We start from the raw sequence: 25794 nt of genomic DNA on the forward strand, positions 1-25794 counted from the left end.
TGTCCACACGATGACAAGAGACCACAACCCTTGACTGGAGGCTGATCGGCCACCTGATTTCTCCTGGGATTGCCCAGCTGCTGAAACGGAAAGTGATACTGTAACTGCTCTTCAAGTAACAGGTGCTCTAATAACCATCAAGCAAGCACCTAAGCATTTGGTAACTGTTAATATACTCATAATATCTCCAACATGCCAAGAGTCCAAGACAGTGTTTTGATTATCACTCTAGAAAGAACACGTCATAACAATTTGACTAGAGGTAGTATCAAGAAGCAGTAGCATCCTGATGGCAGCTGAGGCATTTTAACAAGACTGTGCTGTGGCCACCCCTACTGTACATGCTGTTTCCTGGGCTTAAATTAACTGAAGCTGGTTCCTGGAGTTGTAATCAAACACCCTATACAGGGGGAGCGCTGCTCGTGTGAGGTGCAGGCGGGCGCCGGTGTGCATAGAGGCCACTGCTCGCTGGGCAGCTTCCAACAACCCAGTGGCCAAGATAGCCGTGTGGCTGACAGGGTCTTGGTGCTCCGGCCCGGTGTCAGGGCTGTGACTCTGAGGTGGGAGAGCCAAATTCAGGACACTGGTCCACCAGATAACTCCTGGCTCCATGTAATATCAAATGGCGAAAGCTCTCCCAGAGATCTCCGTCTCAATGCCAAGACCCAGCTCCACTCAACGACCAGCAAGCTCCAGTGCTGGACACCCCATGCCAAACAACAAGCAAGACAGGAACACAACCCCATCCATTAGCAGACAGACTGCCTAAAATCATAATAAGTTCACACACACTCCAAAACACACCACTAGACGTGGTGCTGCCCACCAGAAAGACAAGATCCAGCCCCACACACTAGAACACAGGCACCAGTCCACTCCACCAGGAAGCCTACACAACCCACTGAACCAACCTTACCTGCTGGGAGCAGGCACCCAAAACAGCAAGAACTAGGAACCTGAAGCCTGTGAAAATGAGACCCCAAACACAGTAAGTTAAGTAAAATGAGAAGACAGAGAAACACACAGCAGATGAAGGAGCAAGGAAAAAACCCACCAGACCAAACAAATGAAGAGGAAATAGGCAGTCTACCTGAAAAAGAATTCAGAGTAATGACAGTAAAGATGATCCAAAATCTTGGAAACAGAATGGAGAAAATACAAAAAATGTTTAACAAGCACCTAGAAGAACTAAAGAACAAACAAACAATAATGAACAACACAATAAATGAAATTAAAAACTCTCTAGGGCTTCCCTGGTGGCGCAGTGGTTGGGAGTCCGCCTGCTGATGCAGGGGACGCGGGTTCGTGCCCCGGTCCGGGAAGATCCCACATGCTGCGGAGCGGCTGGGCCCGTGAGCCATGGCCGCTGAGCCTGCGCATCCGGAGCCTGTGCTCCGCAACGGCAGAGGCCACAACAGTGAGAGGCCCGAGTACCGCAAAAAAAAAAAAAAAAAAACTCTCTAGAAGGAATCAATAGCAGAATAACTAATGCAGGAGAATAGATAAGTGACCTGGAAGATAAAATAGTGGAAATAACGACCACAGAGCAGAATAAAGAAAAAAGAATGAAAAGAATTGAGGACACCTTCAGAGATCTCTGGAACAACATTAAACACACCAACATTCAAATTATAGGGCTCCCAGAAGAAGAAGAGAAAAAGAAAGGGACTGAGAAAATATTTGAGAGATTATAGTTGAAAACTTTCCTAGCATGGGAAAGGAAATAGTCAATCAAGTCCAGGAAGCACAGAGAGTCCGATAGAGGATAAATCCAAGGAGAAACACTCCAAGACACACATTAATCAAACTATAAAAAATTAACTACAAAGAATAAGTATTAAAAGCAGCAAGGGAAAAGCAACAAATAATATACAAGGGAATCCCCATAAAGTTAACAGCTGATCTTTCAGCAGAAACTCTGTAAGCCAGAAGGGTGTGGCAGGACATACTTAAAGTGATAAAAGGGAAAAATCTACAACCAAGATTACTCTACCCAGAAAGGATCTCATTCACATTCGACAGAGAAATTAAAACTTTTACAGACAAGCAAAAGCTAAGAGAATTCAGCACCACCAAATCAGCTTTACAACAAATGCTAAAGGAACTTCTCTAGGGAGGAAACACAACAGAAGGAAAAGACATACAATAACAAACCGAAAACAATTAAGAAAATGGTAATAAGGACACACATATTGATAATTACCTTAAATGTAAATGGACTAAATGCTTCAACCAAAAGATACAGACTGGTGGAATGGATACAAAAACAAGACCTGTACATATGCTGCCTACAAGAGACCCACTTCAGACCTAGGAACACATACTGACTGAAAGTGAGGGGATGGAAAAAGATATTCCATGCAAATGGAAATCAAAAGAAAGCTGGAGTAGGAATTCTCATATCAGACAAATTAGACTTTAAAATAAAGAATATTAGAAAACATATGGACACCAGGGGAGAAAGTGGGAGGGTGGGGGCGTTGTGGGGGTGGGGTGAATTGGGAGTTTGGGATTGACATATATACACTGATACATATAAAAGAGATAACTAAAAAGAACCTGCTGTATAAAAAATAAATAAATAAAATTTTTTTAAAAAAGGCTATTACAAGAGACAAAGAAGGACACTACATAATGATAAAGGGATCAATCTAATAAGAAGATATAGCGGGCTTCCCTGGTGGCGCAGTGGTTGAGAGTCCGCCTGCCGATGCAGGGGACACGGGTTCGTGCCCCGGTCCGGGAAGATCCCACATGCCGCGGAGCGGCTGGGCCCGTGAGCCATGGCCGCTGAGCCTGCGTGTCCGGAGCCTGTGCTCCACAACGGGAGAGGCCACAACAGTGAGAGGCCCGCGTACCGCAAAAAAAAAAAAAAAAAAAAGAAGATATAGCAATTGTAAATATTTATGCACCCAACATAGGAGCACGTCAATACATAAGGCAAATACTAACAGCCATAAAAGGGGAAATCGACAGTAACACAATCAAAGTGGGGGACTTTAACACCCCACTTTCACCAATGGACAGATCATCCAAAATGAAAATAAATAAGGAAATACAAGCTTTAAATGATACATTAAACAAGATGGACTTAATTAATATTTATAGGACATTCCTTCCAAAAACAACAGAATACAATTTCTTCTCAAGTGCTCATGGAACATTCTCCAGGATAGATCATATCTTGGGTCACAAATCAAGCCTTGGTAAATTTAAGAAAATTGAAATCATATCAAGTATCTTTTCTGACCACAATGCTATGAGACTAGATATCAATTACAGGAAAAAAAATCTGTAAAAACTACAAACACATGGAAGCTAAACAATACAATACTTAATAACCAAGAGCTCATTGAAGAAATCAAAGAGGAAATCAAAAAATACCTAGAAACAAATGACAATGAGAACATGACGACCCAGAACCTATGGGATGCAGCAAAAGCAGTTCTAAGAGGGAAGTTTATAGCAACACAATCCTACCTCAAGAAACAAGAACCCTCTCAAATAAACAACCTAACCTTACACCTAAAGCAATTAGAGAAAGAAGAACAAAAAAACCCCAAAGTTAGCAGAAGGAAAGAAATCATAAAGATCAGATGAGAAATAAATGAAAAAGAAATGAAGGAAATGATAGCAAAGATCAATAAAACTAAAAGCTGGTTCTTTGAGAAGATAAAGTTGATAAACCATTAGCCAGACTCATTAAGGAAAAAAAGGGAGAAAACTTAAATCAATAGAATTAGAAATGAAAAAGGAGAAGTAACAATTGACACTGCAGAAATACAAAGGATCATAAGAGATTACTACAAGCAACTATATGCCAATAAAATGGACAACCTGGAAGAAATGGACAAATTCTTAGAAAAGCACAACCTTCCGAGACTGAACCAGGAAGAAATAGCAAATATAAGCAGACCAATCACAAGCACTGAAATTGAAACTGTGATTAAAAATCTTCCAACAAACAAAAGCCCAGGACCAGATGGCTTCACAGGCGAATTCTATCAAACATTTAGAGAAGAGCTAACACTTATCGTTCTCAAACTCTTCCAAAATATAGCAGAGGGAGGAACACTCCCAAACTCATTCTATGAGGCCACCAACACCCTGATACCAAAACCAGACAAAGATGTCACAAAGAAAGAAAACTACAGGCCAGTGTCACTGATGAACACAGATGCAAAAATCCTCAACAAAATAGTAGCAAACAGAATCCAACAGCACATTAAAAGGATCATACACCATGATCAAGTGGGGTTTTAAAGGTGAGGACTATAGCATAGGAGACAGCATTTCAGATAGCTCTGAGAAACTGCTCCAAAGAGGTGGAGAGGAAGGTCAATATATATGTGATTTTGGTGAAAGAGGATTCAACTCAGGTCTTTGTGACTCTAAAACATATTCTTTCCATTACTAAATCACATTCTATCCCTGGAATTTACTTTTGTAATTTACTTTTGTTGTCATATCAAAATATACTTAAAAATCAGTATAGATCACTTAGGTGTTCATAATCTGGATTTCTGAGAAATAGTTTAATTTGACTGATATCCAATTACACTGGTAGTATTTCTCAAGATAAAGTCGCTTAAAATCTTATATGTGGACCCTGACTTCCAGTGAGAGTGATAGCCATTGATGCTCTGGTTGCCCTGGTTATGTGGACACTGATTTCCCATGACAGTGATAGCCGTTGCCTTTGGTTGCCCTTGTTATCCCAGTAATCAAGGATTATTCAATATATGCAAATCAATGAATGTTATACACCATCTTAACAAATTGAAGGAGAAAAAGCATATAATCATCTCAATAGATGCAGAAAAATCTTTCAACAAAATTCAACACTGATTTATGATAAAAACCCACCAGAAAGTAGGCATAGAGGGAACTTACCTCAACATAATAAAGGCCATATATGACAAACCCACAGCCAACATCGTACTCAATGGTGAAAAACTGAAACCATTTCCACTAAGATCAGGAACAAAACAAGGTTGCCCACTCTCACCACTATTATTCAACATAGTTTTGGAAGTTTAACCAAGCAATCAGAAAAGAAAAAGAAATAAAAGGAATCCAAATCAGAAAAGAAGTAAAATTGTCACTGTTTGCAGATGACACGACACTATACATAGAGAATCCTACAGATGCTACCAGAAAAGTACTAGAGCTAATCAATGAATTTGGCAAAGTAGCAGAATACAAAATTAATGCACAGTAATCTCTTGCATTCCTATACACTAATGATGAAACATCTGAAAAAAGAAATTAAGGGAACACTACCATTTATCATTGCAACAAAAAGAATAAAATTCCTAGGAATAAACCTACCTAGGGAGACAAAAGACCTGTGTGCAGAAAACTATAAGACACTGATGAAAGAAATTAAAGATGATACATACAGATGGAGAGATATACCATGTTCTTGGATTGGAAGAATCAACATTGTGAAAATGACTATACTACCCAAAGCAATCTACAGATTCAATGCAATCCCTATCAAACTACCACTGGCATTTTTCACAGAACTAGAACAAAAAATTTCACAATTTGTATGGAAACACAAAAGACCCCTAATAGCCAAAGCAATCTTGAGACAGAAAAATGGAGCTGAAGGAATCAGGCTCCTGGACTTCAAACTATACTACAAAGCTACAGTAATCAAGACAGTATGGTACTGGCACAAAAACAGAAAGATAGATCAATGGAACAGGATAGAAAGCCCAGAGATAAACACACACACATATGGTCACCTTATTTTTGATAAAGGCGGCAAGAATATACAATGGAGAAAAGACAGCCCCTTCAATAAGTGGTGCTGGGACAACTGGACAGCTACATGTAAAAGAATGAAATTAGAACACTCCCTAACACCATACACAAGAATAAACTCAAAATGGATTAAAGACCTAAATGTAAGGCCAGACCCTATCAAACTCTTAGAGGAAAACATAGGAAGAGCACTCTATGACATAAATCACTGCAAAATCCTTTTTGACCCATCTCCTAGAGAAATGGAAATAAAAACAAAAATAAACAAATGGGACCTAATGAAACTTAAAAGCTTTTGCACAGCAAAGGAAACCATAAACAAGACAAAAAGACAACACTCAGAACGAGAGAAAATATTTGCAAATGAAGCAAGTGACAAAAGATTAATCTCCAAAATATACAAGCAGCTCATGCAGCTCAATATCAAAAAAAACAAACAACCCAATCCAAAAATGGACAGAAGACCTAAACAGACATCTCTCCCCAGAAGATATACAGATTGGCAACAAACACAAGAAAGGATGCTCAACATCACTAATCACTAGAGAAATGCAAATCAAAACTATAATGAGGTATCACCTCACACCGGTCAGAATGACCATCATCAAAAAGTCTACAAACATGGGGCTTCCCTGGTGGCGCAGTGGTTGAGAGTCTGCCTGCCGATGCAGGGGACACGGGTTCGTGCCCCGGTCTGGGAAGATCCCACATGTCGCGGAGCAGCTGGGCCCGTGAGCCATGGCCGCTGAGCCTGCGCGTCCAGAGCCTGTGCTCCGCAACGGGAGAGGCAACAACAGTGAAAGGCCTGCGTACCGCAAAAAAACAAAATAAAAACAAAAACAAAAGTCTACAAACAATAAATGCTGGAGAGGGTTTGGAGAAAAGGGAACCCTCTTGCACTGTTGGTGGGGATGTAAATTGATACAGCCACTATGGAGAACAGTATGGAGGTTCCTTAAAAAACTAAAAATATAATTACCCTATGACCCAGCAATCCCACTACTGGGCCTATACCCGGAGAAAACCATAATTCAAAAAGGGTCAAGTACCACAATGTTCATTGCAGCACTATTTACAGTAGCCAGGACATGGAAGCAACCTAAGTGTCTATCGACACATAAATGGATAAAGAAGATGCAGCACATATATACAATGGAATATTACTCAGCCATAAAAGCAAACGAAATTGAGTTATTTGTAGTGAGGTGGATGGACCTAGAGTCTGTCATACAGAGTGCAGTAAGTCAGAAAGAGAAAAACGAATACCTTATGCTAACACATATATATATATGGAATCTAAAAGAAAACAAAACAAAACAGAAAACTGGTTCTGATGAACCTAGGGGCAGGACAGGAATAAAGACACAGACGTAGAGAATGGACTTGAGGTCATGGGGAGGGGGAAAGGTAAGCTGGGACGAAGTGAGAGAGTGGCACGGACATATATACACTACCAAATGTAAAATAGCTAGTGGGAAGCAGCCGCAGAGCTGGGAGCACAGGGAGATCGACTCTGTGCTTTGTGACCACCTGGAGGGGTGGGATAGGGAGGGTGGGAGGCAGATGCAAGAGGGAGAGGATATGTGGATATACGTATACGTATAGCTGATTCACTCTGTTATACAGCAGAACCTAACACACCATTGTAAAGCAATTATACTCCAATAAAGATGTTAAAAAAACAAAAAAACCTATACAGGAAGGGGCCTTACATTCCTTAATGCAGTGGTTCCCCAAATCTAAACTGCATATAAGTGCCAAGCTGGCTGCATCCCAGCTCCCAGTTTTTAAATAGATTTCCAGGTCCTACCCTAGAGATTCTGACGCAAGGTATCTGGGGAGGGGCCCAAGGATCTATTAGATTGTATACTTTCTGAAACTCCCCACAGGTTCTTATGTGCAACTGGGTTGAAAAACACCCTCAGATCACCCTCCCCACCCCCTGCTGAGACTGATTTCATTAGCCCCAGTGTTGGTGAAAATGGTTGCCGGGGTCTAAAAATCATAATTTCTGATGGAAGGATGTAATCTCTCTTAGGAATATTTGGTCAGAAAAAGAAATCACTGCTAACATCCAGCCTTCTCATTTTACAAATGAGATTTTTTGCCCTAAAACCTATTTCTCCCCCACTCCTCCAACTTGCCTTCCTCTTATCTGTAAATGGTAACAAACCCACCCATTATTAAAAAAAAAAAGAAAAAAGAAAAAGTCAGCAAACGGGCATCATCCTTAATTGTCATCTCCACAGTAAGCCTCCCTTGACTCATCTCTTACTCTTCACTATGAGTAGCAGAAAACACAACTCAACTCACGTAAACTGAAAACGTCTGCATGTAGGTGGTAATCTGGACTGTTCCTATCAGAGTTTAGTTTTTCTCCAGAGTGCCCTCCTCTGTTTCATCATCACTCTGGCAGTGAAATAACAATAACAGTTCCAGGCTTTAAATCTACACACAACAACCAAGGAGGAAACAACAACCAAGGCTCCTTTCTCAGGAGCCCCAAGAAAATTTCTCTCATCTTGCACTGGCACAAACGGATACATTCCCTGGGACTACTGGGTCTCCAGGTACAAACTTATAAAACTGGCTTGCTGCAGGAATCCTGGATAAATCAATGGCATTTCCCACTTTCAAGCTGGGGATGGGGCCAGCCTTTTGTAGCATATGGGCTGAGTGGCAGAGGGAGAGATAAATGAAGAAAATTTTAAGGTTTTATTAGTAGAAGAGAGCTGGAGAATCTACTACACAGCCCAATCAAAAGTTTCCTGCTTTTATTCTCTCATAGCACCACGTTCTTTTCCCTCACAGCCCCTATCATCTTTGAAATTGGACACTTGTGGACATGTAGCTAACATTTCCCTAATACTTTGAGATGGCAGCGTTCTAAATGCCTTATATAAATGGACTCACTTAACCTTCATAACAATGCTACCATCCCCATATTACAGATGAGGAGACTAAGGTACAAAGAGATGCAGGAACTTCCCCAGGGCATGGAGCCCACAGCGGTAGAGCTTTGAGTCACAGTGATTACACTTCAGAGCCCAGCCCAGGCACTCAACTACTACAATATGCTATTCTTTTTACTCACTTTTGTCTCACTCCTCCACAAAACTCTAAGATACATGAAGCAGGGAATGTTTTTGTTTTATACATATCAGTCTCCGATGGAGCGCCAGGCACACAGGAAGCATTCAGTTCCCCTGATAAGTGAACAAATGAATAGATGGTTGAAAGAATGAGTGAATGAACAAATGAGGTAATGAACAAAGGAACAAATTGTAAAACCGTGACCCAGATTAACGAGCATTTGTGTCACATGTTTAATTATGGAAGAGTGTGGTCCAGAGCTTCAATTTCCTGTGTCCAGTCTGACTTCTCTAGTTGAAGGTCTGTTATCTCTGTTCCACATGGTCACACCTGCAGAGTCAATAGTCTTTTCTTCTTTGCAAAGCTACCAACCAGCAAATGAAAACTCCAGCAGGAGACAGTCACTTCTTTTGAGATAGATTAATATGTGAACATGTCCAAAATAGAGAATGATTTGAGTAAAGGATGGGATTTTCATCCTCATTTAGCCTATCTGCATTAGACAAACACTTTGTTCATTAAGAGTAAGAACCAAAAACTGAAAACATATACAAAGCCCTTTGTAGTATCAGGTACTGAGGCAATTGAAACATTTTTTTAAATCAACAATTTTAATAAATGAATCAAAGTCTCCACTTGATTTATAGAGATCTGAGTATCCGCAGACCATTTGTTGTAATTTTCTTTCATGGTGACAGCATGACTTTTAAAAATAAATCATCTGGAAAATGTAAACAGCTAAGAAAAAATTACAGGACATACATGCCGGTTCCCACTGTCAATGTCCAGAATTAACTCCACTCTCAGCAGAAACATCATAGCCTAATCACAGCAAACAACGTCTCCAGAGAAACTACTAATTGGTACAATCACGTTCACACAAAAGCTATTAACCTGCCTGGTTCCTAAGTAAACAGGGGTAATGTGAACGGGGTAAAGTAAATCCACTGCTGACAGACATCAACTTTCACGCTCAGTATGTATATTATAGCCTGTCCTTCTACAGAGTGACTTGCGAGTTTATCTTCCCCTCCGGGAATAAAAGAAAACAATCTGCTAAATAGGCAAACCTGCTATTAAACTATTTATATGTTTGCCTTTTGCCTTAATAAGCAGCTATATGTTTGGTCTTGAAAAATGCACCATCAGCAATATTTATGTCTTCAAGCCGAGCTTACTAATGGAAAGCTGGTTTTCAAAGATCATTTCCATCATTAAAAAAAGGGAGATGACGAACCAGAGATGCTCATTTAGTAAACACGCTGCTCTATCAACGGAGCAAAAGGGTCTCCTACACCATGAAAGGGACCACACGTTGAAGAAAATGTGGAGATGCTCATGGATGGACAAATTATGCCTGAAGGCAATGAGGGAATGGGGAGGAAATGCCCTTTTTGAGGACGAGAAGAGACAGAGGGCCTGTATTTATAAATGTAAATGACTGTGGCACTTTTTACTTTTTCCTGGAAAAATAAGGTTATCTTTCCTTGTGTTGTTTATTCTTTAAAGTCGAACCCCAACCCATGGGGTTACTGCCGAGCATGAATATTACCCTTATGTGTATCTTGGTACACGTCCCACTGGCCACTGAAAACTATAATCCAACCTATCAACTGCTCTAATTATAAACATTAGATAAAAGGAACACAAGGGAAGTAAAAAAATATGTACTCTGTCACAAGGGCAGGCTGTTTAAGCAAACAAAAAAATCCAGAATACGAACCGTACATCTTAATATTGGTCAACAGTTCACCGTGGACACTGGCCATAGTTTTTTTTCTTTCCCATCCCTGGTCTCACCCTGGTGGATCTCTTCTCCATTTATTCATTTCCCTTTTTGATTTTAAAAAATTTTTTGAGACACCTCTTAGGCACTTCCAATAAGGTTTAAAAATCAGTGCCTAAGAAAATGGTCCATTGTAGATTTGGGAGTAAAAACTTACAGAAGCCATTCGAAGTATTTTGAAACTAAACAGCCTTCCAAATGAGATTGTATTTCCACAGAGAAGCCTAAATAACAACTGAACTGAAACTAAAAAATATCCAATTCTTGCAAGGATGTATTTACAACGCCACTCTTGCTGATCATCTTCCAGATGCGTGAATGCTTGATTCACATTATTCAAAGAAAAGGCCGTGGAAACGCCTATTCTCACGTTGGCAGCTTCACTAAACTTCCTGTGTTTTGATAGGGGAGGGAAAAGTCCAACTCAAATGAGTCTACAAAATTTTTTTCATAAACTGCACAATTTACTTATTAAAGAAAAGTCTGTCTTATAATCCCATTTAATACTGTAAGCACTATGGTGTCTCTACAATTATAAACATTCATAGCAAAAAGTACTGTGCAACCAATACAATAAACACATTAAAATTAATGAAAGGCAACAAACAAGTATGAGAGCATATGCATATCGTTGCCAATAGACTTTAAGTTCTCACCAGTGGATTTAAATTCCCTGAGGGCAGGGACCAATTCCTACTTACTCAATTTGTTGGAATGGACCTTTACTATAGAACTAGGTCTGGGGCATACAACCGTGAACAGACAAGATTGGTCTCCCTTTAGAACTTACATTCTAGAGGTGGTGACAGTACCCACAAAACGTGCTTTAAAAATTAATTTTAAGGGCTTCCCTGGTGGTGCAGTGGTTGAGAGTCCACCTGCTGATGCAGGGGACGCGGGTTCATACCCCAGTCCGGGAAGATCCCACATGCCGCGGAGCGGCTGGGCCCGTGAGCCATGGCCGCTGAGCCTGCGCGTCCGGAGCCTGTGCTCCGCAATGGGAGAGGCCACGACAGTGAGAGACCCAAGTACGGCAAAAAAAAAAAAAAAAAAATTAGTTTTAAATGTGTAGGTGCCAAAAGGAAAACAAATAAAAGGCTGAAATAGAAGTGAAAAATTGGGATACTTACCGACTTTATTAGATAGAGAATCACTGGAGGCCAATCTAAGGAAGTGACATTTGTGAGTTAAGCAAAGAACTGAAACCTGAGGAAAAAAACTAATCTAGAAAGGAATGGGAACCACACACACAAAGACTTTGAAGTGATCTGAGTTGGGCTTGGCTAAGGATGGCTGAAACATAGGGAGCGTGCTGGAGAGGGGCAGTCTAAAAGAAGACTGGAGAGACAAAGGGAGCAGAGTCGAGCAGAGTCACGTGAGAAGGAATCTGCGTTATTACTCGGAGAGCAAAGGGAACCTGCTCTGGTTTGTGCTTTATAAGCACGACTCCTACTGCTCCACTGAAGAAGGGGTTGATAGGAGAGCAAGAGTAGAGCAGGGAGAATAGCTGAGAGGAGTCTAATAGTCCCAAAAAGACATGATGGGAGTTAGACCCAGGTGGTGGCAGTGGTCATGGAAAGACATGGACATATTAAAAACTAAGTTTTGGAGGCAGAATCAACATGATGACTTCCTTCAAGGACTGTAACTGGGAAGTGAAAAGTAGGACTCAAATATAATTCCTAGGTTATAAACATCAACAACTACATATTCCAGTGCAGATGTCAAGTAAGCATTTAGATGCTGAAAGAAGCTGGTGCTCAGAGGAGAGGGCTGAGCTATAGAGATAAGTTTGGGAGCCATTAGCAAAAATTTACAAAGTGGCTTTTACAAAGTGCATGAGGTTTGGAAATCCAGATCTGCTGTTACTTGCTGGCTTGTGTCTTTGTAGGAAAACTACTGACTTAGTTTTCTCACCTATAAAATGGGGATAAGAAACACCTGTTTTTAACAGGATTGTCTAGAGCAGGGGTCAGCAATCATTTTCTATAAAAGACCAGATAATAAAGACTTGGGGCTTGGGGACCATAGGGTCTCTGTCAAAAATACTCAGTACTGTAATTGCAGCATGAAAGCAGCCATAGATAATAAGTAAACAGACGAGTGGGGTTGTGTTCGAATAAAACTGTATTTACAAAATTAAAGGGCATAGTTTGCCAGCCCCTGGTCTAAAGCAGTGGTTATCAAAGTGTGGTCTTGGGGCTTCCCTGGTGGCGCAGTGGCTGAGAGTCCGCCTGCCGATGCGGGGGACACGGGTTAGTGCCCCGGTCCGGGAAGATCCCACATGCCGCGGAGCAGCTGGGCCCGTGAGCCATGGCCGCTGAGCCTGCGCGTCCGGAGCCTGTGCTCCGCAATGGGAGAGGCCACAACGGTGAGAGGCCCGCATAGTGCAAAAAAAACAAAAAAAGTGTGGTCTTGGACCAGCAGCATCAGTATCACCTGGGAATTGTTAGAAATGCAAATTCTGGACCTCACCCCAGACTAAGTGAATCAGAAACTCTGGGGTGGGGATCCAGCAATCAGTAGTAAAACCCTAGAGGTGATTCATGTTAAAGTCTGAGACCCCCTGGTCAAGAACATTAATAAATATATACTGCTTAGAGGTATTATTAATACATATCTATTATTTTTTTAACCTGGTTCGTAGAAGTTTAGAGTATAATTTCTGAAGGTAGAGTCAAATGCTAGATAATTGTGGTGGATCAAGCAAAAGAGAGATAACAAACTCTGTTAAACTACAAGGTGGACTTAGGTAAGAATAGTTGAGAAATTAAAGACTGTTTTTATATACTCTTTATTTCAGAGAACTCCTATACTTTCTCATATATTAAGATAGATTTAATTTAGTCATGTTCACACTTCACTTATTAAAATGAACAATATAATTTCAAATATATATCTTCAACCTCACTTCCAATAGAAGGGTTAACATCAATTAACTTCCAGACCCCGAATGGCATTTTAGCTATGGGTTAGTAGTCAACTGCTATAACTAACACACTTAGAATATAGAACAAGCAAATTTATCAAATGCCAGTTAATATTTTAACAGAAAAATTTGACCATTTGAATTTAGGATCAATAGGGGAAGTTAAAACATAAAGGGCTGTCAAGAAACTAAATATAATACCACCTACTTTCATATTGCTTTACTAGTACTATCAGAAACTAGGCAGAAATCTGGTTTCCTAGATCCAGTCTATGGAACCCTCCTCGAATTAGATAAAAGAATTATGGATGGATATAGAGGGGTCATGCCTACTACCTACTACCACTAGGCTATATTCATGACAACTGGCCTTAGCAAAATTCCATATGAAAACTGAAATAAAATCAGTAAACAATGGTTAACAGCTTTGGAGGGCACCAACAGGAAGGGTTAAGGACCGGACAACAGATCGTTCCTCAGAAGAGGGAAGGCCAGCTTCCAAAACTGAAAAGAAATTCAATCAAGCAGGCAGTGCACAATATTCAAAGAGTCAGAGAGTAGGGCTTCCCTGGTGGCGCAGTGGTTGAGAGTCCGCCTGCCAATGCAGGGGACACGGGTTCGTGCCCCTGGTCCCGTGAGCCATGGCCGGTCTTCAAAGTGAGCAACAGGATGAGACAGATACAACACAGAGTAATGGGGTATCCCACCAGGTATAAAGTACATGTCACTGGAAATCTAAGGAGAGGAAATATTTGTAGAACCAAGCCAGAAGGCCATCAGTTTAACTTCAGGTAAACTCAGAAAAATCTCTCAAGCTGCCTAGCTAATGAGAATTAAATGGCTGAAACCAGAGCAAGAGGTGAACTGAAAAAGCTGGGAGCTGTCTGGGGACAGAAAACAAACTTGCTTATTTGTTTGTAAAAGCTTAAGTTATAAGGTATTTGTCCACATTGTATAATGAATTACTGAAAATGTATATGAAGATACAATTGTGAGATACAAAATACTACTTGATTTGCTCAACCAGAAGCACTGACTTGCAATCTGAAACTGATCATAAACTACTCACAAGTTATATAATACTGGTAGTACAAAGTTCCACAGTTCTAAATTTGAGAATTTTAGAAATTCCTGTAAAAATTCACAGCAGTGCCAAAGTGAAGACTGTCCAACTAGTTAAGGGCATCCACAAAATAAAAGAACTGAAGCAGCAAATTTAGGCTTCTATATTTAACCAGGAAGATCCCATTACTTGGAGATCCTCTTTCGAACCCAACCTCTTACAAGAAATGAAACTTGAAAGGGATCGGTAACTTGAAAAAGAATAACTCCGTATCTTTTTCATAGGGCTGCAAAAACCTGCGTTAAGATTATCTGAAATTAAACCAACCAAAATTTTAATCTCATATTTTTTCCCTTTCTGTCATAGGATCATAGATGACTGGAATCATATTAAATAACACCTGAAAGTTTAAGCCAGGAGTTTTCCAAACTTATAGTTGTTCAGAATCCTTTTAAAGGTAAATTAAGGTGTTAACATAATTATTTTACTGTTACTTTATTTAAATATGTTCACAAAAATCTAGATATAAACTTTAGATGCTTACAGCTCTAGCTTTTAAAAAGCTTTTTTTTTTTTCTTTTTGGAGCAAATTATAGCCACTTTATTCAGAAAGTCAAGAGTCTGAGAAGATGATGGACTAGTGTCCTTGAGAACCATCTTACCGGGGTCTGGGTGCTATAGTTCATTTTACAGAACAAAGAAAGGGGGAGGTGAGGAGGTAAAATCTAAAAAGCTTTAAAACCAAAACCAATTTACAAAATACCCACAAACGCAAGCATAAAACTAGGAATAATTATACTAACAAGCTAAATTCAATGGGATGAAAGATGTTATTTTTCAAAGCACATGCCTACAGCACTGAATGCTACAGCACAAGTTCAGCATGCTAATGTTACTGTGGACTCCAAGATTGCTTTTTTATGAACCATTTTTCTCTACTTGAACTCTTACAAAACCGTACATCAGCCCATTAGGTCAATGGGCTTTATCTAACCTTAAAAATTTACATATTCTTTTCCCTTTAACCCAAGGTAATTAAAATAGCACAACTTGGTGCCAATATTTCTTGCTTTATTGTATGTTTTATAATGATGGTAAGATGCATTATTTTTATAGTATAATTTTACACTTTATACTATATAATTATATACTTTTATATTATAATACAGTTTATAATTTATACTTCATACTTTGTTATACTTTACAATATTTGTATCCTTTATGAGTCACTAAAATATATTCAAATGCATGGTTGTACCTGTTCTTAAATACATACCCTAAAGATTTTTTATTCTAAAGTAGTTATAAAGGTTGCAAACAGACTCTCATAATTTACTTCCCTGCCACTCCTAAGGACACTACGTAAAAGATACACCAGAGTTCAGTTACACCAGCCTAACAAATCATACAGACTTTTTTTACTTTCCATTAAAACAAAAATACACACTGGCAAAACTATATCCAAGCATGCATTCAGCATTTCATTATTATTTTACAAATTTAATGAGCATATTTAACTGTGGAGATTTTTAATATAAAAGTGGGGGGAAGTGGACAAATACTGCATGATCTCACTTATATACAGAATCTAAAAAGTCAAACTCAGAAATGCAGAGAGTAGAATAGTGGTTGCCAGGGGATGGGGGATGGGAGACATGGGGAGATGTTGGTCAAAGGGTACCAACTTTCAGTTATGCAGGATGAGAAAGTTTTGAAGATCTAATGTACAGAAAGCATGGTGGCTATAGTTAATAATACTATATTGTATACCTGAAATTTGCTAAAAGAGTAGATCTTAAGTTTTCTCACCATACACAGACAAAACGATAACCATGTGAGTTGATGGATATGTTAATTAGCTTGATTGTGGTAACCCTTTCATTTGATACGTATATCAAAACACCACATTGTAGCTTTAAATATATACAATTATTTTTTTTTATAAATTTATTTATTTATTTTATTTTTGGCTGCATTGGGTCTTCGTTGCTGCGTGCGGGCTATCTCTAGTTGCGGCAAGCGGGGGCTACTCTTCATTGCGGTGAGTGGGCTTCTCATTGCTGTGGCTTCTCTTGTTGCGGAGCAGGGGCTCTAGGCACACGGGCTTCAGTAGCTGTGGCAAGTGGGCTCAGCAGTTGTGGCTTGCAGGCTCTAGAGCGCAGGCTCAGTAGTTGTGGCACACGGGCTTAGTTGCTCTGCGGCAGGTGGGATCTTCTCGGACCAGGGCTTGAACCCGTGTCCCCTGCATTAGCAGGCGGATTCTTAACCACTGCACCACCAGGGAAGTCCCTACAATTTTTGCTCATTAATTATACCTCAATAAAACTGGAAAACAACTATCTTAAAAAAGAATGGGGAAAAGTGATAGAATAAAACTTCATACTACTAACAACTAAAAGCTAATTTTTCAACAATTGCATTCCAGAGCAGCAGATAAGAGAACTATCTACCCAGACTGGAATCAGCTTCTATCATTACAAGGCTTGTATCCTCGGGGAAATATTTAACCTTTCTTTACCTCCGTTTTCTCATCTGTAAATGTGTCAGAATCACCTGGTCGGCTTGTTAGAACAGACTGGTGGACCCCACCCTCAGTTTTTGATGATGTCAAGTTCCCTGATGATGTTCAGTAGTTGTGGCACAGGGGCTTAGTTGCTCCGCGGCGTGTGGGATCTTCCTAGACCGGGGCTCGAACCCATGTCCCCTGCACTGGCAGGCAGATTCTTAACCACTGTGCTACCAGGGAAGCCCAACATTAGAATATATTCCCTAAAAATTGTTTATTCCATCTGCAGAACTTAAAACTTTGGCTTGAAAGGTAAAGTTTTCATTCAACATATGGCTAGTCTTATCACGCCTGGCAGAATAATGTCTGTCTGGAGAAGAAGATATGCAAAGCTATTAAGCTAGAAAATGACGAGTTTCTTAAAAATCTTCTGTAGTCACGTATTCCTCCTCCTCACACTCAGCCTGAACTTTCAAGTCTGAAAACAACTACAAAAATAACCAGGGGAACAGAAGTGGTCATATTCCCAACCAGATGAACAAAATCACTGAGGGCAGTTCTCAAACTGTGGTCCCCAGGCCAGTAGTCTGAACATCATCAGGGAACTTGACATTTTTACCTTTCCTCTAGATATTGTAGTCAAGATTCTACCACAGAGCCAGGGCAAATTAATCCACCTCAAATCAGAAGGGGAGAGAGAGGTTTCCCTGGTGGCGCAGTGGTTAAGAACCCACTTGCCAATGCAGGGGACACAGGTTCGAGCCCTGGTCTGGGAAGATCCCACAAGCCGCAGAGCAACTAAGCCTGTGTGCCACAACCACTGAGCCTGCACTCTAGAGCCCGCGGGCCACAACAAGAGAAGCCACCACAATGAGAAGCCTGCGCACCTCAACGAAGAGTAGCCCCTGCTCGCCACAACTAGAGAAAGCCCGTGTGCAGCAACAAAGACCCAATGCAACCAAAAAAAAAAAAAAAAAAAAAATGACTACAGCAAACATGAGGAGAGATCTACCCAGAATAGCACAAAGTACTCAGAAAGCAAACAGAGAAGTGTGAACATTTCCAGATTTCTATTTCTCTGGTTTCCTTGCTAGCATACTCCCAGAGCCACTGACCCTTAACTCTGAGGAAGAACTGAAAATGACCTTTTTGAAGTATATCACTGAAAATTAAGTTGAAAATTGGTTACCTGAGTAAAGCTCAGAAAATACTAAATATTTTAAGAGAAACAAACAAAAAACCCACAGACTTAGAGAATTTAGTGCTAAAAAAACTGGTGTCAAGTTCATTTTTTAATTTTAAGAACAGTTTGTAAAAGCTCTTTAAAAGTACATTCTTTCGAGCTTCAAGAAATATATACATAAACAAAATCAATGAAAATTATAGCAATCATGTTTTTGTCTTTTTAGGACTAGTCATTCTATAATTATGAAGTATATGCTATTGTCTAATGGAAATGATAAATAACACCTTTATTCTCTAACAATAGTTATAAACACTAACAATTCTTATTTTTTAATATGATAAAAATATATATAACATAAAACAAATTCTACTTTTTAATAGGGAAATGGAGATAATGCTATATATATATATATATATATATATATATACACACACATAGCCTCTTTCTGAACGTAGTTTAAAGGTAAGTATTTGAGGAATATTAGTGACCTTCCCAAGATGTAAGGTAGAGAATCAGATATTCTTGGTTCTCCAACCAGTTTTAAGTCTACAACTTCATTTATGCCAGTGTGATTTGTTTATTAAGTTATGTACAGTTAAGCACTTTTACTAGTTCAAATATCCAACTTTGGCTGAAATGTGCTAAGTCTGACATTCCTCCTATGCAAGACTACACATCTTGAATAAATGGGATCCAATCTGTATTGGCATATATTTGATCTGAAACTGGTTCATTTGCTCCCAACCCATACCCCTCTTGCACCTGGCAGAAATAGCTATGTATGTATCAGACCATTCTGGCTGAGCACTGCTTCAGGCTGACCCAGGTTGAGCATCCTTAGGTTGACTCTGACCCGGAAGGTGTGGAGCCACAGGGCACATCACTATGGCAACTCCCCACAACAGACCCAAGCTACTTACGCAGTGTTCCCATCTCTGAGGTCACATGTAGATCCACACCCCCGCCCCCAAAAAGAAGATGTGTGAGTAGATATGTTGCAAGGCATTATCGTTTTATATATAGAAACCACAATCCTCCATCTCAGTGGCTTGGCAGAAACACGAACTTTGCCAGTTATCTATGGTCACCCATGTCCCTGTTTGCCCTAAACAGTCCAGTTTTATACCTGTTATGCTTGTGTCATTTTAATGATGCCCCCTTTCTTAATAAAAATTGTCCTGGATTAGACAGTAAATTATATGGTCATCCTACAGACAGGCCCGTTTCAGAAAAGAGACAGGCATGACAGACAAAGCAGAGGCAAGTTTACTTGGGGATGTTTTCAGGCCTTTCTGCTCCAGGCCACCTTCCAATATTTTGTTCAGTGACTGTAGAAAATACTTAGGAGACTTAACAATAATCTTAAAGTCCAACTAAAAAATTCTCTACTTCAAATGTAGAACTCAGGAGCAAAGCAAACAGCAGGTCCTCTTCCTTCTCATCTCAAACGTGCTCAGAATGATCCAGAGGTTCTACTCTATACTAGGCATACTACTAGATGGTAATACTGTGATGAATCCATCCCTCTAACAAGTTCAATTGCAGAATCATCACTTCTGGGAGTTTTACTCATAAATTTTCCCCCCCAAATTATCCTAACTCTCCCCACTATTTCAATAGGAAATGTGACAAACAGTACTCAGTATCTAATGACTGCACTTGTCCACTCAACAAATATTTACGCCCAAGATCAAACGTGGCAGCCCTTAGATCTCTGAAGCCAACCTTCAGATGTGTTTTGTTTAGCCCAGATAGGATTCTTGTATGTTTAAAATATTTGCTGATACTTTAAAATGTGGACTCATACATAAAACTCCAGATTTCCATCTTCTCTTGAGAAATCCGAAGCTCCGGCAACGCTGGGCTTATATTCGGATAATGTAATTTCCAGTTGGAGCTAACAGCAGCTTGAGAAAGGACCTCTCTATCTAGTCCTCTATGGCCCTCACTCAACCTTCTTCCCCTCAGTTTGAGTTTGTAACCCCTGATTTACAGCTGGAGATAATCCTTAGGTAGACAACAACTGGCATTTCAAATTAATGATCCTCTGCCAGGGGCTCTCTAGGTTTGGAGCAAATAGGAATCTATATCTTTAGATCAAAGACTCAACTGGGAAATGGCAATAAACAGGAAAAGTTTGTTTTTTCTTTTATCAAAAAGCCATATGGCTTCCACTGCTCCTACAGGACCAAAGCATGTTATTATTTGTAAAGAGCGCATCCAGCCTCTAATATCTAAATACAAAATGAAAGTAAATAAAATGAGATATTTTAATTGACCTTCCAATGAGGCCAGGGAAGACTCAACAGCCACTGTTGAGAATTTAAGGTGCCATAACCCATAAACAAACTTTGACCATCAATGAAATTAGCAATGACGTGTCATGCATCAGATCTGTAGAAAATAACCACCAAGAATCATAAAACATTCCTTAAAGTCCTGGAAAATGCAACCACTTCCACCTTACTGACAGAACCCAAAAATCTTAATACGATAAAGATGGTGATAACGTTCAGAATAAAGAACATGCTGCACTCCAATTTCAACCTCGGTGAAAGCTAAAAATAAATTTTTAACAAATAAGCATAAAATGAAATTCATTTTAATCATGGTTAGAATCCTGAGATCATCTGTGATAAGGTATTTTACCATAACATAACAGCGGTAACATTAACTAAAATATTGGGAGTTCTGAGCCCTTAGGATATATTAAACTAGTTTACAAAGTAACTGATGGAATCTAAAACAATGAGCTTTATTTTCTTCAGCTCAGCTACAGGCCTTTTTGTGAAAAACTATTGGACAGTCTTTCAATTACAGATACTAGAATATATGAATTTTCAAAAATTAAAGTCTTATTTATAGGAAGTTTTTCTCATCTGACTATTAATTTCCCAGCTGCTAAAGAAACCCGCCACATAGTACAACTGAGACTTTATTTTTTTGTATTTAGACAACACTATTTTCCCAAAGAATCTAAAGTACTTTGCCCAAACATTCAGTAACTATTATAAATAACAGCATCTGGGGGGCTTTTGATATGGTAAACTCCTTACACATTTTTTAAAAAGGGGGAGGTGCTGTTTTTCAAGACACAATCACTGTAGTAAAGATTGTTTAGATAACTCTCCAGAGGAAAAAGGACTGTGTCCGTTTTTTTTAAGGAAGTAAAACGCAGTTTGGTAACAGGCACCTTGATTTAGTAAACTCTGGAGAAATATTAGAAAAGAGATGTTCACCTCTTCTACAACACTGATTTTTAAATCACCCAGGTAGGTACTGATTCTGTCTCCATTTAGTGTGGAAAAAACTGCAAAAAAAAAAAGTCTTTCCACTCAAAATCTAAAGGCAGATTCGTATTTTGCTGACAATCTGACAACGTCTAGTAACTTCTCTCTAAGCCGGGCTCCAAAACAGCTTCCCAGATCCAAGATCTGCAGGTGCTGCTGTGACTAGGATGCGACTGTCCTAAGGGGCCAAGGTGCCGGACTCGGCCAAGACCGAGAGTGTGTGCGGGGGCCTCTAGGAACCCAACCCTCTCCCGCTTTCCCTCTTAAACACACACGTGCACGCACGCACACACTCGGCCAAGGCCGGGGATGCCATCTCCAGGCACACCCCAAGACATCGAGATCCTCCCGGCACGCGCGCTGCTCCCGCATTCTCCTAGGGCGCACCAGCTCCTCCACTGTCCCGAGACCACTCTCCGCCTCCCTCCCTCTTCCTCGGCCCTGCGGGGAAGGAACTGCCTCCAGAAGCAAGCTCCGGACTCGGGGTCCCAGGAGCGGGACCAGCCTGCGCTCAAGCGCGCCACGTGGAAGGCGCGCGCCAGCAGCTGGACCAGAGTCGGTCTTTAACGTGGGGTCCCAGCGCCTGCAGCCCTGCCACTTCTCCCGGGTGTGATGGACCCTCCCCCGTGCCTCCGAGCCGCGGTCTTGCCTGATTCGGGTCTGTGGCGCGGAAAACGTGGCAGGCCATCTGCGACTCCGGGTCGTCTGGCTGCGCCTTGATCAGGTAAGCAAAGTAGGTGAGGTCGTGGCTGTTGTGGATGAAGCGCGAGATGTGCTGAGCCTTGTGCTCGAAGATGAACACTGCCGGGTTGGGCTGCGCGGCCGTAGGGCCACAGCCCCCAGCGGCACCGGCGCCCGGCGCGGGCACGCAGCGCAGGAGGGGCGCGCTGAGCACCAGGAACACCTCGCGGGGCGCCGGCGCCCCGCAGCCGCCCGCCTCGGGCTTCTGGCTGCGCCGGCGGATCTCGGCCATGAGCCAGGGCAGCATGGGCAGCGTGGTCCTGCGGTCCAGGCACGACCCTCCCACGTACCACAGCCGGAACCTCTTGTCTCCCGGCTTCCCCTGGCCAGGCTGCGCAGTGGCGCCCGGCTCGGGCTCCAGAGGGTGCGGGAACGGCTCATCCTGAAGGCAGCTGGGGGGCTCCATAACTCGCGCCTCCCGAGGGCACGGAGGCGGCCGGATCGGCGCGCCGCGCCCCCAGTTCTCGCGTTGAAGGCGCCGCCGAAACTGTGCCAACAGCCGCGCTGGGCCCCTGCGCCCACCTCGGCGCGACCCCGAACTCCGCGCTTTAGTGGCCCTGCCCCATGCGGCACTTCGGGCGCGGCTCCCAGGCTCTGGCGGCGGGCACCCGGGGAGAGCCCGGCAGCAGGACTGGCAGGAGAGGGCAGGTTAAATCGCTATCCTCCTTTCTCCGGCTCGAGCCTGGGACCGTACTTCCCCCTTCCTCGTCCGCGGCTCCGCTGGGTCAGAGGACAACGCCGAGGGCCCCGCGCCTCCGCCGGTCGCCGCCGGTTCCAGCGCTGCAGAGCCGTTGCGGCCGCCGCGCTCGCCCCGGGCGGGCACTGGGAGGCAGGGCGGGGAATGGGCTGTGCGCCGGAGGGGGTGACTTGGGGCGGAGCTGACTCCTACCAGGGTGACCAGCTGTCACCTGGAAGGTCGGGGCTCCCGGGCTCCGGCGCGATCGGTTCTCTGGGAGGGCCTGCGAGAACTATTTCGATGGAAAATAACAAAAACAAAACGTGGCCTCGCGGGGGCCGCTCCTCCTCCGGTCGCCGCAGCCCAGCTCGCTGCTCCTCCTCCAACTGTTCCCGTCCCTCCCTCGCTTCTTCCTTCCTTCCAGGCTGCTTCTTTAATCGGGCTGCCACCCCGCCTCCCGTCCGGCGGGCGGAGAGTGGTGCCTATAAAAGCTTATCTGTGAAGTCACCTCTTCGCCTCTTTCTCCGGCCGCGATCCCAGACCGCCCCTCCAACCCGCCCCTCGGGCAGCAATACTGCGCCCGGCGCCGGCACTGTCCGGACCAACTCATCATCTCCCGGGTCACCGATATCTCCGTCTTCTTCTGGGCGTCTCTGCTGCCCCCTGGAGAGGGGACCACTCTCAACGGGGCGCTGGGATTTTTTTTTTTTTTAATTAATCATATCTGCTTGGTTTCAATTCCTTCTAAAGCCTGCATCATAATTTCTGAATATTATTTCCTAATAATCTCCAAAAAAATACTCGTGTTTTAAATCACGAAATTACGATGAAATTTCTTTTCCATTTCAAAAGAAATTTATTTATGATTTTTTTATTAACACACATAGGTGCTTTGGTCATCTGCACAAAAAGAAAAAAATTTTTAAGGCTTTTTAGGCCTTTGTTTTTCAAGGCAAATGAACACTTGTTACATGTTTGATTTTGACCTCAAATCCTAGTCAGATCTACTGCCCTGGTGACCTAGAAGGGACTTTATGGGCCCTGATATGACTTTTCCTTTCTCCAGGCTCTCAAGGCTCTTGGTAGATTGTCTCTTTGACGCCATACTCTTAAACCACTGTAATGTGTGAGGATATCACAATAGTAAAGTGCGCTCCATCATTCCCTATTCAAACTTCTTTGTCGTTTAGGGTCAGATAGGTTGTCTAAATAAACGCACCTGACAGGTTATACAATAAACACGAGACAATATGCCACAAAACATAGCTCTCCTCCTTTGTCTCACAGAGGTATTCAAGTTCCAAAACATGTGCCCACTGTCTTCCATCTCCAACTCTCTTTTGGTTTTTCCCAGTCTTATCCAAAGCAATCTCATTCCTACATTGCTTCACCAGCTACATCCAAGTAGTGCCTTCCACTGCACCTCTAAAGTTGGGAGATTCTGACCCCAAGTCTTCACACGGGTGTTCCAAAGTTCCAGAAAACAATCAGGTCACATGATAACACCAAAATACAAGGCCATGCCCAACATTTCCAAAACACTGCAAAGTAACAAAAATAAACTGAAACGAGTTTTGATTAAGCCCTGTTTCCCTTATGAGAGTATTTCTCAAAAGAAAGTTATTTTTAGGAACCAAATACATTTGACAATCTACACCCATATCAAGGTCACCAGCCACTGACCCTAAGGGACATTGTTACATGGGAGTAAAAAACATACAAAAACTGAATAGAGAAAATGAGCGGTTTCAGTTTCTTCCAGGTATCCGCCCATCCTCACCAGCGGACCAGAGTCCATCAGCTGTGAAAGCCAACCCTCCTTCAAGACGATTTGCTTTTCTCTGTCTGCCAAACCAGCTCCACCATCAAATCTGCCATCTTCGCAATCTCCCTGGCTTTCTCCTCCACCTTCTGGCACAACTCTGGCACTCTCTCATCAGCTTCCCCACTGGGATGCTGAAGGTGATTCAAGGCTTTCTCCTCTGAGGTCTCCACCTGTATTTCTATCTGCATAAGCATATTATCCATCTTCCACAACTTACTCCTGGTCCTCAGGTACACTCTCGTGGGAGAGCCACCATATCCTCCCGCACCCCACGGATGACTGGAAGCAGGAACTGCTCCAAATCTTCCTAGGGCCCCAAAACTTCCACTTCCGCCGGTGCTTCTACCTTGTCCCGGTCCAAGGGGCGCATTTTTCCTGCCTCATCTTCAGAACCACATGACCCTCACGCCCTGCCCTGGGACAGCTGATCAGCAATTACTGATCGGGTCAAAAGCGACCCACACTCCTTGTCAATAGTGTTCCTGAACTATCTTTTTAAAAATATCTCTTTACGCCTTTTGCTTCACCACTGCTCAGGGAGGAAACAGCCTCACATGTAAACTGCAGAGCGGTGAACAGAATCACGATCAAGTATTTTTAACTCCAATTTCCCTTTAAAATATAACATGGTATGACAAACATGAATCGTCATAGCTTTTAGTGCAGCCAATACATTTTATTCATTGTATTTACCCAGTTCAGAGCTAGTGTAGAGATTTTGCACCCTTTTTTATGTAGTAATATATATTTCCAGGGAACTCAAAAAACATTCTAGGGATAATTTAATCATTCTAATTTTAAAGCAGAAAGAGAAGTATTCTTTTTTCTTTTTAGCAAATTGGACTTTCATTCTTTTTACTCTTACTAAATTATAATTAAAAGTTAGGTAACATGTAAACAAAAATAAGTGGGAAAGACGCTTAAAGT

The 25794-nt window shown here is 41.8% G+C and overlaps 1 protein-coding gene and 1 pseudogene across 8 annotated transcripts in view; both read right to left on the bottom strand.

Moving 5' to 3' along the window:
* Positions 1-22772, bottom strand: part of TBC1D4 (TBC1 domain family member 4) — a gene marked incomplete at its 5' end in the record, with an annotated part of 212941 nt that extends 190169 nt beyond the window's left edge. For all 7 annotated transcript variants that reach the window (XM_082859712.1, XM_082859711.1, XM_082859710.1 and 4 more), the window contains one exon: positions 22275-22772. In XM_082859712.1, coding sequence (XP_082715838.1) covers positions 22275-22772 — 498 coding nt within the window. The remainder of the gene's footprint in view (positions 1-22274) is intronic.
* Positions 22773-24863: 2091 nt separating this feature from the next.
* LOC309974957 (MORF4 family-associated protein 1-like 1) lies at positions 24864-25237 on the bottom strand (annotated as a pseudogene). Its single transcript has one exon. The product of its transcript is annotated as an MORF4 family-associated protein 1-like 1 (transcript).
* Between the last annotated feature and the right edge of the window lie 557 nt (positions 25238-25794).

Source organism: Leucopleurus acutus (assembly GCF_964270905.1).
Source record: "Leucopleurus acutus genome assembly, chromosome: 18".
NCBI classification, from domain to species: Eukaryota; Metazoa; Chordata; class Mammalia; order Artiodactyla; family Delphinidae; genus Leucopleurus; species Leucopleurus acutus.